This window comes from Argopecten irradians, chromosome 1, assembly GCF_041381155.1.
Source record: "Argopecten irradians isolate NY chromosome 1, Ai_NY, whole genome shotgun sequence".
NCBI lineage: Eukaryota > Metazoa > Mollusca > Bivalvia > Pectinida > Pectinidae > Argopecten > Argopecten irradians.
In genome coordinates, this window is record NC_091134.1 from 45,307,012 (window position 1) to 45,321,324 (window position 14,313).

The window sequence follows — 14,313 nt, forward strand, 5'->3', positions numbered from 1 at the left end:
AATCACTTGGACAATATATTTAATTTTTATTTTTACTGGGTACAAAACCATGACGAAGTCTCTGAACCTCATCGTTATTGAGAAGACGTTGGTAATGTTAATTATTTACGACGAACGACGCACGAAAAAGGCGACCGCAATATATCAACTGAAAACTCCACTGATGGCAAAGCAAGGACATGATATTGGATATCGGAAAGGGTTTAAAAGAGAAAGAGTATTTGTTACTATCAGCTTATACGATTAAACAACAAGTTAATCCAATACAAATGCTAAATATGTTAGAGAACAAATCAAACGTCTAATGAATGGATCAAATCGATGAGAGGGTGTCAGTTCTATTGAAGAATTGAGGGAAATGTGTGAAGAATTATTATATGAATTATCTGGTCATGATTGCAACCAATCATTTCCATGCTCAGGAATTACATCAGCTAAATCTGATATATGAGCAGGCATATAAATACTCCACGAACATCTGCCGCGTCGCATTTCGATAGCAAGATACTATATTCAATCAAATATGGCTGGTCAAACGATGGACATTGACTTTTTCTTAATGCGCCTGGATAAGAGTTTGCCACTCGTAGCAGCAAAATGGAATGTTTATGTACTTCCTGTGATTACAGTTTTATGTTTGATCTCCACTATTATTTTGACTATTCTATTCAAGCGCCAGAAAGATTATATCGGCGTGCAAAAACTTGTGTCGTGCATCATGGTCATTACAACGCTTTGTCTTGCTGTTCGCATCCCTTTGGGCATTAAGTTTCTTGGAGACGATGCGCTGTATACTGATTATTTGGAGTACAAGTGGTGTGAAATATTTGCACGTGTAAATGTTGATACCCCAGCGGCCATGAATATTATAATTGGTTTGTTGAAAGTTGGCTTAGCTGTGCAGGGACTGATAATGATGTTCCTCCCGAAAAAGGAGAAAACTCTTATGACGTCCCGTAAGACCGTCTGGTTCTGTCTGTTGACCTGTGTAGCTGGTGTTTGTTTATACATACCATCTATGCAGTTGTTCAATTTCATCGCTATCGATTGGGTATCTAAACTAGACGAAAACGTTGAGCGGGAGTGCTGCATACCATTTCCATCAGACGTGGTAATAAACACCGAGTATTATCAACGAGACGTTTACCTGGGGCTCTTCATGACGACTCATGCATTTCCGTTGTTAACTATGTTGACAGTCGGCATTATTCTGTCTATCAGGCTGTATTTCATGAAGCGAGTAAGTCAATCGGACACCGTGGAAACCTACCAGCACAAAGAGGTCATCCGAGCCATATCTGTATGTATGTTTGGCTACTGTGTGTTATCACTTCCTGGCCTCATCGCACTCCTCTTCTCCCTACTTGTATATGCCCAGGTGGATTTAGGATGGTCGTTTGACGAAATCAATGCAATCATCAGCTACATTAACATGGCCGACACCTTCTTTATGTCCATTCTTCCTCCCGTTACTCTCCTCATCTTCTGTCTATGTGACACACGATTCAGAATCATATTCATGCACTTCATTGGGCGGCGGAGAAACTAACCGACGACGTGCCTGTACGTGACTGGTTTAAAATCTAAACGGTTAAACATTAGCACTAGATATCCAAATGGATTTGGAATATGTCAATTCATATTTTCTTTTGTGAACCATTTAATTTGCCACATACGATACCAAAGAGTAAAACGGGAATGAGTTCATAAAGGTAGATAACAGTCTATGAATTATAATCCAAAGTTAGGTGTCCATGTTGATGTTATAAAGACGTGTTTCATAACAATATTTCTACTGAATCTAATTCTGTTTTTAAAAAGGGGTGGAAATGAAGTGAAAAACTTATATCCTTGGCTTTATTTTGTAGAAATAAAAAAAAATGTATGATACGCATAACATTTATTATCGTAAAACTAAAACACAATTTATATAACGCATTCTGAACTATCAAAGTTAATTACCTTCGTTTTAACCTGTCGGTACTGACGAGTGAAGCAGGGGAAATAACTCCGATAGATCAGAATGACCTAATTTATTATCTGATTACTATGTAGTAATTTATATCTGATATTCTTGTCACTGTAAACAAAAAATATTTTTGCAGCGACGTGATTTCGCCTGACAACTTTCTCTAATTATGTTTTTACTATTTATAGTCATATCGGTTTACTGTAACAATTATCAGAGCATTTTTGCGACCATTGGTTTTCGCTGTGTCTGATCGACTGAAAAAACGCGGAATAAAATAGCACACGAAAATCAGTTGCTTGACAGTATTCTTTAGGCGTTAAGTCGAAACATATACTCGAATTACAAAGAAATATTATCATTTGTTGTATTGTGTTCTAATGTACCAATGTTTTAATACAAAATTAGTCTATATCACATGAATATATCTGGGGGGTTTTCAAGAAATACTGCACCGGTGTGTTCGAAATATTATAAAAAGAAAAATAGATTCTATATTTCATTTTAATGTTTTATTGGTAAATCACTTTACTTTTATTATAAAAATACAAATGCCGAACTCTTATCAACATCATTTTCTTTCGTCATCCACGGTGAACTGCCAATGACGCATCTCTATTACACTGTAACGTCTATAACATCTTGTATATAAATGTTTAAAACCAACTGCTATATCAGCTGTTTACATTGTAAAGGTTGCAAGTAAATCGTTTGTATGACACTGTTGTCATAACCATGTATATAAAACCCAATGGAAAAAACTAGTATGTTGGACAATTATATAAAGTATTACAAATATATTGTAAATAGAATGAATCAAAGTATAATGGTCTCCATTATAAAGTTTTGTAAAACTATGACAATGTTTTATAATATGGAGTGAAGAAAATATACATGACTTTGTGAACTTGTTAAATATTTAAAATGCATCAGTATTATGTTGAATGAATGCTATATTAATCATAAAGTGAACTAAAGATTGAACACACAAGAATTATTTTACTAATAAAAGTGATATTAGTAGGAGAAGTAGTATCATTAGATAAATGGTCCTGGTATTAGTGGTGGTGGTGGCGGTGGTGGTGGTGGTAGAAGCACTAGTATAGTAGCCGTATTAAATATAGTACAGTGTGGTGATGGTGGTATGTGTGTTGGTGGTGGTGGTGGTGGTGGTGATGGTGGTATGTGTGTGTGGTGGTGGTGGTGGTGATTGTGGTTGTGTGGTGGTGGTGGTGGTGGTGGTGATGGTAGTAGAAGCACTAGTTAGGTAGCAGCCGTGATAGCTATAGTAGTAGTAATAGTAGTATAATATAGTACAGTGTGACAGTGGTGGTGGTGGTGGTGGTAGTAGTACATGTAGTTGTAGTAGTAGTGGTAGTACTGTACAATGAACCCTCGATAATCCGGACACCTTCGCTCCCAACCTAAAAGGCCCAGTGTCAACTGGTAGTTCGTATTTTACACATGACTGTAGCTGGCCTTGGATTTTCTCGACACGTGGCGACTGAAAATTGTCCGGATTATTGCGGGAATTTATTATTGAAAATCACATTCCGTTCCCAAAATGAAGTTCCGGATTATGATTCCGAATTTCCGGACTAGTGAGTATAAAATTTAATAACGTTACGGAAATCTGTTCCCTGACATTTCTGTCCGGATTGTGAGTTTTCCGGACTCTCGGCGTCCGGTTTATCGCAGGTCCACTGTATAAGAAATAGTACAAGTGGTGGTGGTGATGTAGTAGTCATAGTGATAGTAGTAGTTTAGTACAGTACTGGCAATGGTGGCGTTGGCAGCAGCAACAGCAGTTGAAGAAGTAGTAATAGTAGTACTGTAGAAGTAGTGGTGGTGGTGATGGTGTGGTTGTGATATTTAAATACTAGTTTTTTCAGCGCTTGTATTTAGTGTTGTATACATATTGTATATATGCCATGTTACAGCTAATGGAAATAAATGTGGTACTTTGGACTTGTGTATGTGTATTGTCTTTACGAGGATGTATGCTCGTTGAGTATTTCATGATAAAACAACATATATGCGTCGCTTAAAGATTTATCTCCATGAGGTGGATGTTTGCACTGAGTCACCTTTCTGTCGTTGAATTTAAACCACTTAGATGCCGTTGAGGATGAAACTGGTTTTCTTGGAGGAGGAAACGACACATCACTATATTTGTCTATATAATTTTCTAACAGGATAGGGTCGTTTTCGTACTCGTTTAAGACTTTCTCTACACCCGGTCTTTGAGTGGTTTCCATACATGAATGTGGTGGTGGACTAAGGTTGTCAGGAACATTGATGTATGATTCGTAATGACCCTTTCCTAAATTACCAATGTGTACTATCACAGAATACAACTGATAACAGTTCGGTAGTGTTCCCTGTAACATTCAATACGCAAAATCATTTGAAATATTCCAGCGTTAGATCGTAGCGCATCACAAGAAAAATTTCCATTAATGCAAGCGTTTATTTTCAATATGTTGTTTTTAACTTTCTAGGCACACAATGTAGGATAAATATCAACTCTACCAACAACCAAATTGTACCCTCTTCTCTTTAGGATATTTTATCAAATAAATAAATAATAAATAACAAATGAATAAAATACTGGACGTAAGTAGATGCCTATATATCCAGATCCAATGTTCTCCGACAGCGAATAGATTAAAAATAATCAAGTCTATGATTAAAAAAGCATTCTGGTTGCCCCAATGTTTATCCAGTCAGGCTTAAACTTTTTGGGTAAATTTGGTGACAAACCATACATAACTTAATGATAAGTAGCGATTTGAAAAAAATATTTCTATTTCTCGTATTGGGCGCAATCCCTGGCATCAGAGCGAAGGTTTACGCAAACTCTTTTCCCCTTCCTATCTACAGCATTAACCTGTATCTAACAAGATATATTTTTTATTTCTTGGTTGCGAAATTGCTTTCAATGTAGTTGATATCTTGATAAATAGTAGAATTGTGTTTCTTTAATATTTGTAACTTACCCTGCAAAAACTGGAGGAAAATGGATGTATATCTAGGTACTCAGGATAAGTGATCTGGTCAGTTATTTTCTCTAGCTTCATAACCCCGTTTCTATTGACCTGGTCAAAAAACATCAGTACACATCTGTTGAGTGAAATACGGTACCAAGCAATCTTGTGCACGTTGGGAAAAGCAAACGTCTAATCAAAGTTATTCTCATAGAAATGCATAAAACTCAAATTGAAATTGAAAAAAAGATATCTTATAAACAAACCAAATCAATATAATCTAAATATTGCTCACCTGCCTAACTCTGTTCAGCTGCAATGCTAGTATCGGAGGAGGGTCAGCGACCAGGATCCGCTTCGTACACATAGATGGATCAATGGCTGGAATGTAAAAATCAGAATACGCACTGGTAAAAACTCAAAATACACTTCTCAGGCACATTACATACAAACATTTTCCATAAAAGTGGTTAAATATTTCCATATCTCCTATAGTCAAACCAAGAAATCAGTCAAATAGGTACATTTTTGTATATTGCAGTATTGATATAGCGCTTATAATCTGGTGCAAATGTCAATATACTTCAAAAGTTCACTTTTGCGAGAGTTTGCTTTGCGACTTTGTAATAAATACTTAACCAGTGTGTGTGACCATTGTAAAAATAAAAATAAAATATTTTTAAAATCTTTCGACGACGCGCTGGTTTGTGTGCAATCCTTACATATGTTTAATTCATGTTTACAGTTTGAAAAGCGCGGTGAGTAAGCCCCCCCCCCGCCCCCCCCCCCCCGCCTGTGGGGACAGGATTTATATTGAGGGCTGACCCAAAGACCAAAACCTTGGCAGACCTCCAATGTTTACATGTCTGGGGGAATAAAACGTTTAAAATCATGTTTATTTTCATAAATTATTATACTATTAATTTATAGAGCCCTAATTGGTAATAAAAAATGCAAATAATTATAACTTACTGTTCAATCTGACATGTTCACACATCCTACAAGGGAGCATTCCTTCTTCGTGCGATTCATTATCAATGAACCTTGCGAGACTATTCTCAATACAAGCTTCACTTGTTGGGCTTCTTTTTCCTATTGGTTTTGTTAATAATCTACGAAACGTATTCTGAAATTGTTGATTCTTTTCCTCTGTCTGTTCGTTAGCCTGTAACACCGTTATTGTTTGGTTCCGCTCTTTATTTTTTGTTGATGCTCTTGCTATTTCTGATTCCGTCACGTTCTCCAAGTCTCTTTGAGCACGTTTCTCTGAGCGATCATTAGTTGCCTTTCTTCCTTGCTGGCTTATTTCTATTTCATCCCTACATACAATTTCGTCCTTTCTTCTTCGTTCCTGTGTCTCTTCGCTTATGTGCATATCATGTCTTTCTTTGCTTATCTCTACTTCACATTTACTCGTACCCATTTCACCATGCTCGTTTGTCTCTACTTCACATGTATCCATACCCTTTTCTTCATACTTAATTGTCTCTACGTCAAATGTATCTCCATGTTCGTTTGTCTCTAATTCACATATATCCATACCCTTTTCTCCTTGCTCGTTTGTCTCTAACTTCACATTTATCCATACCCTTTTCTGCACCTTCGCTTGTCTCTACTTCGCAGTTATCCGTACCCTTTTCTCCATTCTCGCCTGTCACTAATTCAGTAATGTTTAGCTTCTTATTTACCTGTCCCGGTGTCTCTTCTTCAGTTGCATTTGCATTGCTTTCTGCTCGGTTGCCTTTTTCTGCTTCATCACAGATATCCATATCCTTTTCTGCATCTTCGCTTCTCTCTACTTCACATTTATCCATAACCTTTTCTCCATGCTCACTTATCTCTACTTCACATTCATCCATATCCTTTTCTCCATGCTCGTTTGTCTCTAATTCACATTTATTCTTAGTCTTTTCTCCATCTTCGCTTGTCTCTACTTCGCAGATATCCATACCCTTCTCTCCTTGCTCGTTTGTCTCTACTTCAAATTTATCCGTACTCTTTTCTGCATCTTCGATTGTCTCTACTTCGCAGATATCCATACCCTTCTTTCCTTGTTCGTTTGTCTCTACTACAAATTTTATCCGTACTCTTTTCTGCATCTTCGCTTGTCTCTACTTCGTAGATATCCATACCCTTCTCTCCTTGCTCGTTTGTCTCTACTTCAAGTTTATCCGTACTCTTTTCTCCATCTTCGCTTGTCTCTACTTCGCAGATATCCATATCCTTCTCTCCTTGCTCGTTTGTCTCTACTTCAAATTTATCCGTACTCTTTTCTGCATCTTCGCTTGTCTCTACTTCGCAGATATCCATACCCTTCTTTCCTTGCTCGTTTGTCTCTACTACAAATTTATCCGTACTCTTTTCTGCATCTTCGCTTGTCTCTACTTCGCAGATATCCATACCCTTCTCTCCTTGCTCGTTTGTCACTACTTCAAATTTATCCGTACTCTTTTCTGCATCTTCGCTTGTCTCTACTTCGCAGATATCCATACCCTTCTCTCCTTGCTCGTTTGTCTCTACTTCAAATTTATCCGTACTCTTTTCTGCATCTTCGCTTGTCTCTACTTCGCAGATATCCATACCCTTCTCTCCTTGCTCGTTTGTCTCTACTTTAAATTTATCCGTACCCTTTTCCGCATCTTCGCTTGTCTCTACTTCGCAGTTATCCGTACCCTTTTCTCCATTCTCGTCTGTCACTACTTCAGTAATGTTTAGCTTCCTATTTACCTGTCCCTGTGTCTCTTCCTCAGTTGCATTTGTGATGTTTTCTGCGCGGTTGCCCTTTTCTGCTTCATCTATAGTTATATCCTTTTTGCATTGCCCCCCTTCCTCATTTTTTCTTTCTTTTTTATCCTTTCTTCCTTGACCATTTGTCTCTTTTTCAGTTTCATTGCCTTCGTTTCCTAAATGTTTGTTAGTGTTTACCTCACTTCCATTTTCTTCTATCTGCAATTTTTCTGCATATGGCACTTTTGTCTCTAATTCACTTTCAGGTTTTTCGTCTATATTTCGTTCGTTGTTATCAACATTGGTTCCCGTAGCTTTCGTCGCCTGTTCCGTACTTAACGTCAGTTCAGTTGCATTGGCGTTATTCATTTTCTGATCGCTTTTACATATTTCACTTTCTTCATGTGCTTCTTGCTCAGGTGCTATTTCTACATATCCGTCTTCATCATTCACTCCCTCCATTACGTTTATGGGCAAAGATAAACTTGTGAATTGTTGCAATTGCCTTTCAACCTGGAATGAAATGAAAATTACTAATGATTGCCCATGAGAATAAAAGCATATTCTGTTACATGAAAATATTCATACGGTGTATATTGCCACGTAAAAAGATGGGATTGGGCTTTTCAAGGATCCTTTCGACATTTATTCTTTGATGCTTTAAATGACTTAAAATATTTTATCAAAATGTTATTTCAGTCAAATTAAATTCGAACTAGAGACCAATACTGAACTTTATGTAGTATATAAGGGATACCGTACAACCGGATATATTTGCGGTTTAGCGGGATATTCTTATGGTCACGAAACATTTGATTAACGAAAAATTAAGAAATCGATTAATTGTATACATTGTATGTACATGTATATACTCCTATAGCCAAATTAAAACAACATTAAGATAACCGGCTTTGAGGTATTATTCAAGTACCTGTAGTACGATAAGTTATTGATGTACAAATGATAAACTTAAAATGCTTACATGTCCACATGAATCATGGGAAAAAGTCATAAAAAGGCTTCCCTCAAACAACTTCTTCGGACTTTCTATTAAACGGAACAAAAACATCTAAAATCATTACATAACAAGTTCTTTATCATAGCATACTACTACACAAATTAGCCTAAACGTTGGAAATAAAAACCAAACATATATTTTAAACAAGTTTTCAAAATGCAGCATAATTTATATATACATGTATATGCATATTTTATACTGTAGACGCAACTTACCTTTGCTATCTGATTGCAGATTTTCCAATAGTAAATTATACAATTCAAAGCAATCCTCTTGTGTCCCGGAAGCAAGATTATTCCGACTAAAAAGAAACAAAAATAACAATGATCACATGCTTCATTAACTAATTTTGTATCTTGGAAATACTTTGACATACTTTTTTCATTTTTTTTTTCTATTGGCGATCCACAACATACTCCATCTTTAAAGGCGTGTTTTCCGTAATAATATAAATTTACATACTTTGATATATGCTTTGAAAGGTGATTTACATTTTATATATAAAAACATTTCTAGTATTCACGAAATCAACCTGAACCACTTATTTCGGGTCACTATACATGTATATAACATTTGATTACATACCCTATCAATTCACCAAGGTCTCTTAACAAAGACCACAGGGCTGCTTTATCCGTGGTCTTCATGATTTCTGAGAGATTTGATGCTACACACGTCTTCTGAATTTACAAAAATACAATAACCATATTATTTAAAATACACATATCAATAATGTGTATAACATGTTTTTTTCATTGTTCACACGTGTCTCTATAAGCCAAATACAAGTCATATTTAGGTTTTTCATTTTTCTTCATTCGATGTTGTACGCCATAATATACATTTGGCCATTCCATGTTCTACAATACGCTCCGATATGAAAGTATTGGAGTAAATCGTAAAGAATCCTTGTGGAGCTGAATTACAAGTCTAAATCTAGTTATAATGGTATGTGAATAGGCTAATTTCATGACATTAATTAAATGCATCATTCTGGTATAATTTTTAAGACTAGATTAATCATCATATAAGAAAATTCTATATTGTTTCATTAAAAAAATAGTAAATTTGATATTCAAGATTGATATTATTTATATGGCTTTTGGTGTTCTTGAGGATGGACAAGGGGGACAATGTATAAAAGAAACATTCTTTTTTATTTATTTAATGTAATGTATACGTCTGGTTGACAACCCTTTAGTATGATAACATAAATTACTTACTGTGTCGCCTGCTTTGCATTTTTCAAGCATGGACCTGAAACCTGGAGTCCACTTTAACACCTATGATAAGAAAATTTATAAATAAACAAATAGACATAAAACAAGCCTCAGTCTAATACCAAGGTCTAGATGAGAAAGTTTTCAATTCAATAAATCGATGTGTATATTTACCTGGACTATGACATTGATATAACACGTGTTTCCAACGTTCGGTATACCCTGGAAAATAAAATACATTAAGTGTATAACCAGCTCTTTGATAATCTTTTTACGTCATACTAAAATATTATCATTATATATATACACTACTGTGATGGTATGACCTTGGATTTTAAGTTGTGGCTATATATAAAACAAAATTCTGTTACAGTATTTAAATCATTTTGACACAAAAAAGGCAAAATAATGCAAATCAACCATCAAATACTTATCCAAGTTTCCCAGTGTTCAGTTCATTATTCATTTACAATGATTAGTATTTTATGTCTATTGAAAAAATATAAACATACCTCGGGTATATCTGTACTGTCCTTGTATCTCGAGAATTGCTTCTAAAAGTAAATTTAGATACGTTTACTATAAGACAAGTGTATTTGCGTTCGGCATTATTTTTTAACCAATAAAATACTGTTTTAAATCCGTAGGGTCCCATAGTAAAATAAAGTATAGTTTTCATACCGGTGGTTTGTGATTAGGTGTATGAATGAAAATAGTATTCTGTCACCCAGGGTGTATATAACGCTGTGTATATGTAGGTAGGTTAAACCTCCCTATTAAATTCTTATTCCATACATTAGTAACACCACACTAAAGTCATTATAATAAGTGCCATGCGCACAAATATATGGGTATGTCGTCTGGAAATACGCCTACCTTAAACTTTTTCCAAAGGTCGCCCATCTTCAATGATAAACATTAGGTACATGTGTGTTCCGAGTCACCTAGATAAACAGAGGGTAAACGCATGTAACAACAAAGTTAGCTTTCTACGGTACGCGAGTTAAATAAACACAATTGGCGTGTATATAGTAGAACTAATACAATACAGGGTCTCCTGTATGGATTATCGTGATCCGGTTAAATGGTTTTCTATACCGTTTTATTTTCAGGACAGTTAACGAAACCCAATAAAACACAAACGTTTGCTTTTTTGGATAATTTTTTTAATCTATAAAGGTTATAAATATGGTGGGAAAGTCGACTCTTAACTACCCTAAAAGACGTTGTATGGTTGTCTTGGGCTTAAAATAGAAAGTTAACAAAGTCATGGCTAAAATCTCGTCCTTATACCATTTTCAAATCGAAAGTAGAAATGCAGTGAAACAAGTTCTAATCTATCATTTGTATATCATGATAATAATCGTATTGGCTGTTAATATGTTTTTGTACTGTATTTACCTGCTCACTCTGATGGTATTTCATTTATGGTCGCTCCAACCGGTAGAATAACGAAACCGATTTTCATAAAGATCAATACAAACGTGTGTAACATCATGATCTTACTGAGATAACATATACGGGTGTTCGTATTTATGTGTGTTGGTAAAACCAAGAATTTTGTCATGTATTATATAGGTAAACCAAAAGTAGATATCTGATGACTCGGCCTTGTCCAATATCTGCATTTAATGTTTATATAACGTTGATATGTAGCTTAAATACACTATTTTGAGGATAGACAGGTACGTTTGTATTTTACATTTCATAAGTGCCTTCTGGAATACACTTGAATATACACCTGTATACAGTTGTATTGACAACATAATTCGCGGCTATTATACTGTGTAATATTTAAGTCAAACTCTCAACTTTGTGTTTGAATTTTTTAAATTACACAGGTCGGACTACATCCTATTGTATGGGGAATATGGAGAACTCACTAGTAAACATTAGCTATTCAATCTGGTGTTCCTTTGCGTATGGTCACTTAAGGTTCATGTAATGGCTTTAACCAGTGATATTTTGCAAGCCTAAAACGCATTACTGTGCTGCAATTGAACAGAACTAATTTCATTAATTGTTGGTATATACCCTGGCTAACTGTCAGTCTTACTGTTGATAAGTAATTTGTGAAGCTGCTTGTAATTTTCAGTAAAATAAGAGAAAAATGTATATTTCTGGAGAAGACATAGAACTCGTGTGAATTGCATTGATGGAACCAAATAATCATGCTATCGTGTTCAGTAGTGACTATGCCAGGTACTCCAACAGTTTGTTTGGCAAAATCGGACCAGCGAATAGCGCAGGAGCCTATTGTTGTAAATGCAAATGGCTGCTTTAAATGGCGGATCACAAATATAGCATATAAGAAGACATTTTAATTGATACAAGTGCTCTTATATACACTATAAGGTACTCTGAACATGACAAGAAGAATATTTACGAAAAAAATAGTTAAAATGTGGACTTTGAGGCTCTTTCCGGAAATTTGCATTTTTCGCCCCAAACAGATTGTTTGAACTATTTTTTTCGTGAAGAGTCTTCTTGTTATGTTCAGAGTACCTTATGGTGTCTATAAAAACATTTGTATCAATTGAGATGGCTTCTTATATGCGATATTTTTGATCCGCCATTTATAGCAGCCATTTGCATTTACTACACTAGGCTCCGGCGCTATTTGCTGGTCCGATTTTGCCAAACAAACTGTTGGAGTACCTGGCATATTCACAACTGAACACGATGGCATGATTATTTGGTTCCATCAATGCAATTCACACGAGTTCTATGTCTTCTCCAGAAATATACATTTTTCTCATATTTTACTGTATTTTACACGCAGCTTCACAAATTACATATCAACAGTAAGACTGACAGTTAGCCAGGGTATATACCAACAATTAATGAAATTAGTTCTGTTCAATTGCAGCACAGTAATGAGTTTTAGGCTTGCAAAATATCACTGTTTAAAGCCATTACATGAACCTTTGCGTATGGTCACTTAATGTATATGTATACTACGTACGCGGCTCATTGTCAATGAAAGCGACACATGTTAATTTTACCAGTGGGTTCTATAGTTCCTCATTAACGTCTTATATTCATAATAGTGACAAGAGCAGATATGTATTAAAAGGGCGAATTTACTTCAGCATTCTATTTCTTTAAGAAACACAACAATTCTCAGTTCCATCGGTCTATGTAGAATGATAATGATTTCATGTTTGAATAGTAAATTTTCCTCTATATTCAATTATTGTAATTTTTAATGTATGTGTTCAACAGCTGCATTAGAATGGTAAAAAACTGCATTTTACCTAAATATTGATAATGAAAAGAGCCGAAAGGTATAGTAGGCCGAGTACGTATATTCGTTCTATATCTCTTAAACCAACAGTAACAAATATGTCAGTCTCAGATTAAATGATAATCTACAGGGAAAGGGTTATCAGAATTTAAAGTCCAATCGTCACGTATTCATCATGTTTAGTTAAACATAGCATATCATGGAAAGATATACATTGTTTTATCCCTGCGACATTATGATCGATTTTACACCATTGACATAGTCCTCATCCACCTAAACGTCAGGTAGATGTAACTAGAGCTCTCTCAGTGATTTTAATTCGGTTTCACTAACTTGATTATTTATCTATCGGTTCTACTGAACACGAAATTATTTAAAAGAACACCATCGACTTTTTCATATCACAAGATTTCTTGTACCTCCAACTTGTCTACTCATTACAGTGTATGATAATGTCCTTGATAAAATTGTTGTACTCAATATCCTTGATTAACGAGGCTAATGCATCCCGATCTATTATTAAAGCTAATCAAACAGGCATAACATGTAAATAATGTTTTCGACAATTATACAAATTTAAGATTTTTGATTGATCATTTCCGATTTCTAGGTAGAAACGATTCTGCATGCGTCTTTCACTTTGCCTGGTTAATATTACACTACAAAGCGTTTTACTTTCATAACAAGTATGTAACAATACGTGTTTGGTGAAATAGGTCGATGAACACAGAAAGTTTCATTATCAAAATCGTCATCGTATCGGGTGTCGCTGACAAGGCAGAGACTCCTTCCGAATACATGTTTCTTCTTTATTCATTATTACATAAAACATTTTACATGTAAACAATTTGCATATTGTAATCATTCTCTTACTTTCTCATCTTTCATTCAATGCATATCATTATTTCTATAAGGTACTATTGTAATGTATATTTTTTGCCGTACTTTAAGTTGTAAGTAGTGATATTTTAAAAATAACTTTCGTTTTATACTTCAATAAAGCATAGAACGAAGATTTTGCTGGGAATTAAATATGATGACATTGACTAGAAATCGAATTGTGATATACTCTCTTAATCATGTTTTGCTTTTTTGTCTGAGATTAGAATTGAGAATGTTAAGAAAGGGTAAATGCACTTGTACAT

At 35.1% G+C, this 14,313-nt stretch overlaps 4 protein-coding genes across 4 annotated transcripts; 1 reads left to right on the plus strand and 3 right to left on the minus strand.

Moving 5' to 3' along the window:
- The first annotated feature begins 523 nt into the window (after positions 1-523).
- On the plus strand, positions 524-1,549 carry LOC138327992 (uncharacterized). Its single transcript, XM_069274583.1, has one exon. The coding sequence runs from the start codon at positions 524-526 to the stop codon at positions 1,547-1,549; it is 1,026 nt and encodes a 341-aa protein (XP_069130684.1).
- A 1,622-nt stretch (positions 1,550-3,171) lies between these two features.
- On the minus strand, positions 3,172-6,496 carry LOC138329739 (ubiquitin carboxyl-terminal hydrolase 16-like). The gene is made up of 4 exons (XM_069277032.1): positions 5,929-6,496; positions 5,252-5,337; positions 4,969-5,067; positions 3,172-4,350 (listed from the first exon to the last, which is right to left on the minus strand). The coding sequence occupies exons 1-4, from the start codon at positions 6,494-6,496 to the stop codon at positions 3,958-3,960; spliced, it is 1,146 nt and encodes a 381-aa protein (XP_069133133.1). The 3' UTR covers positions 3,172-3,957.
- Positions 6,497-6,940: 444 nt separating this feature from the next.
- On the minus strand, positions 6,941-8,725 carry LOC138329733 (uncharacterized). The gene is made up of 2 exons (XM_069277022.1): positions 8,666-8,725; positions 6,941-8,196 (listed from the first exon to the last, which is right to left on the minus strand). Exons 1-2 carry the CDS (start codon positions 8,693-8,695, stop codon positions 6,943-6,945), a joined length of 1,284 nt encoding a protein of 427 aa, XP_069133123.1. The 5' UTR covers positions 8,696-8,725; the 3' UTR covers positions 6,941-6,942.
- A 132-nt stretch (positions 8,726-8,857) lies between these two features.
- Positions 8,858-11,780, minus strand: LOC138310611 (uncharacterized). Its single transcript, XM_069251893.1, has 7 exons — positions 11,323-11,780; positions 10,798-10,865; positions 10,434-10,475; positions 10,096-10,143; positions 9,925-9,984; positions 9,287-9,381; positions 8,858-9,002 (listed from the first exon to the last, which is right to left on the minus strand). Exons 2-7 carry the CDS (start codon positions 10,822-10,824, stop codon positions 8,870-8,872), a joined length of 405 nt encoding a protein of 134 aa, XP_069107994.1. The 5' UTR covers positions 10,825-10,865; positions 11,323-11,780; the 3' UTR covers positions 8,858-8,869.
- Positions 11,781-14,313: the final 2,533 nt, after the last annotated feature.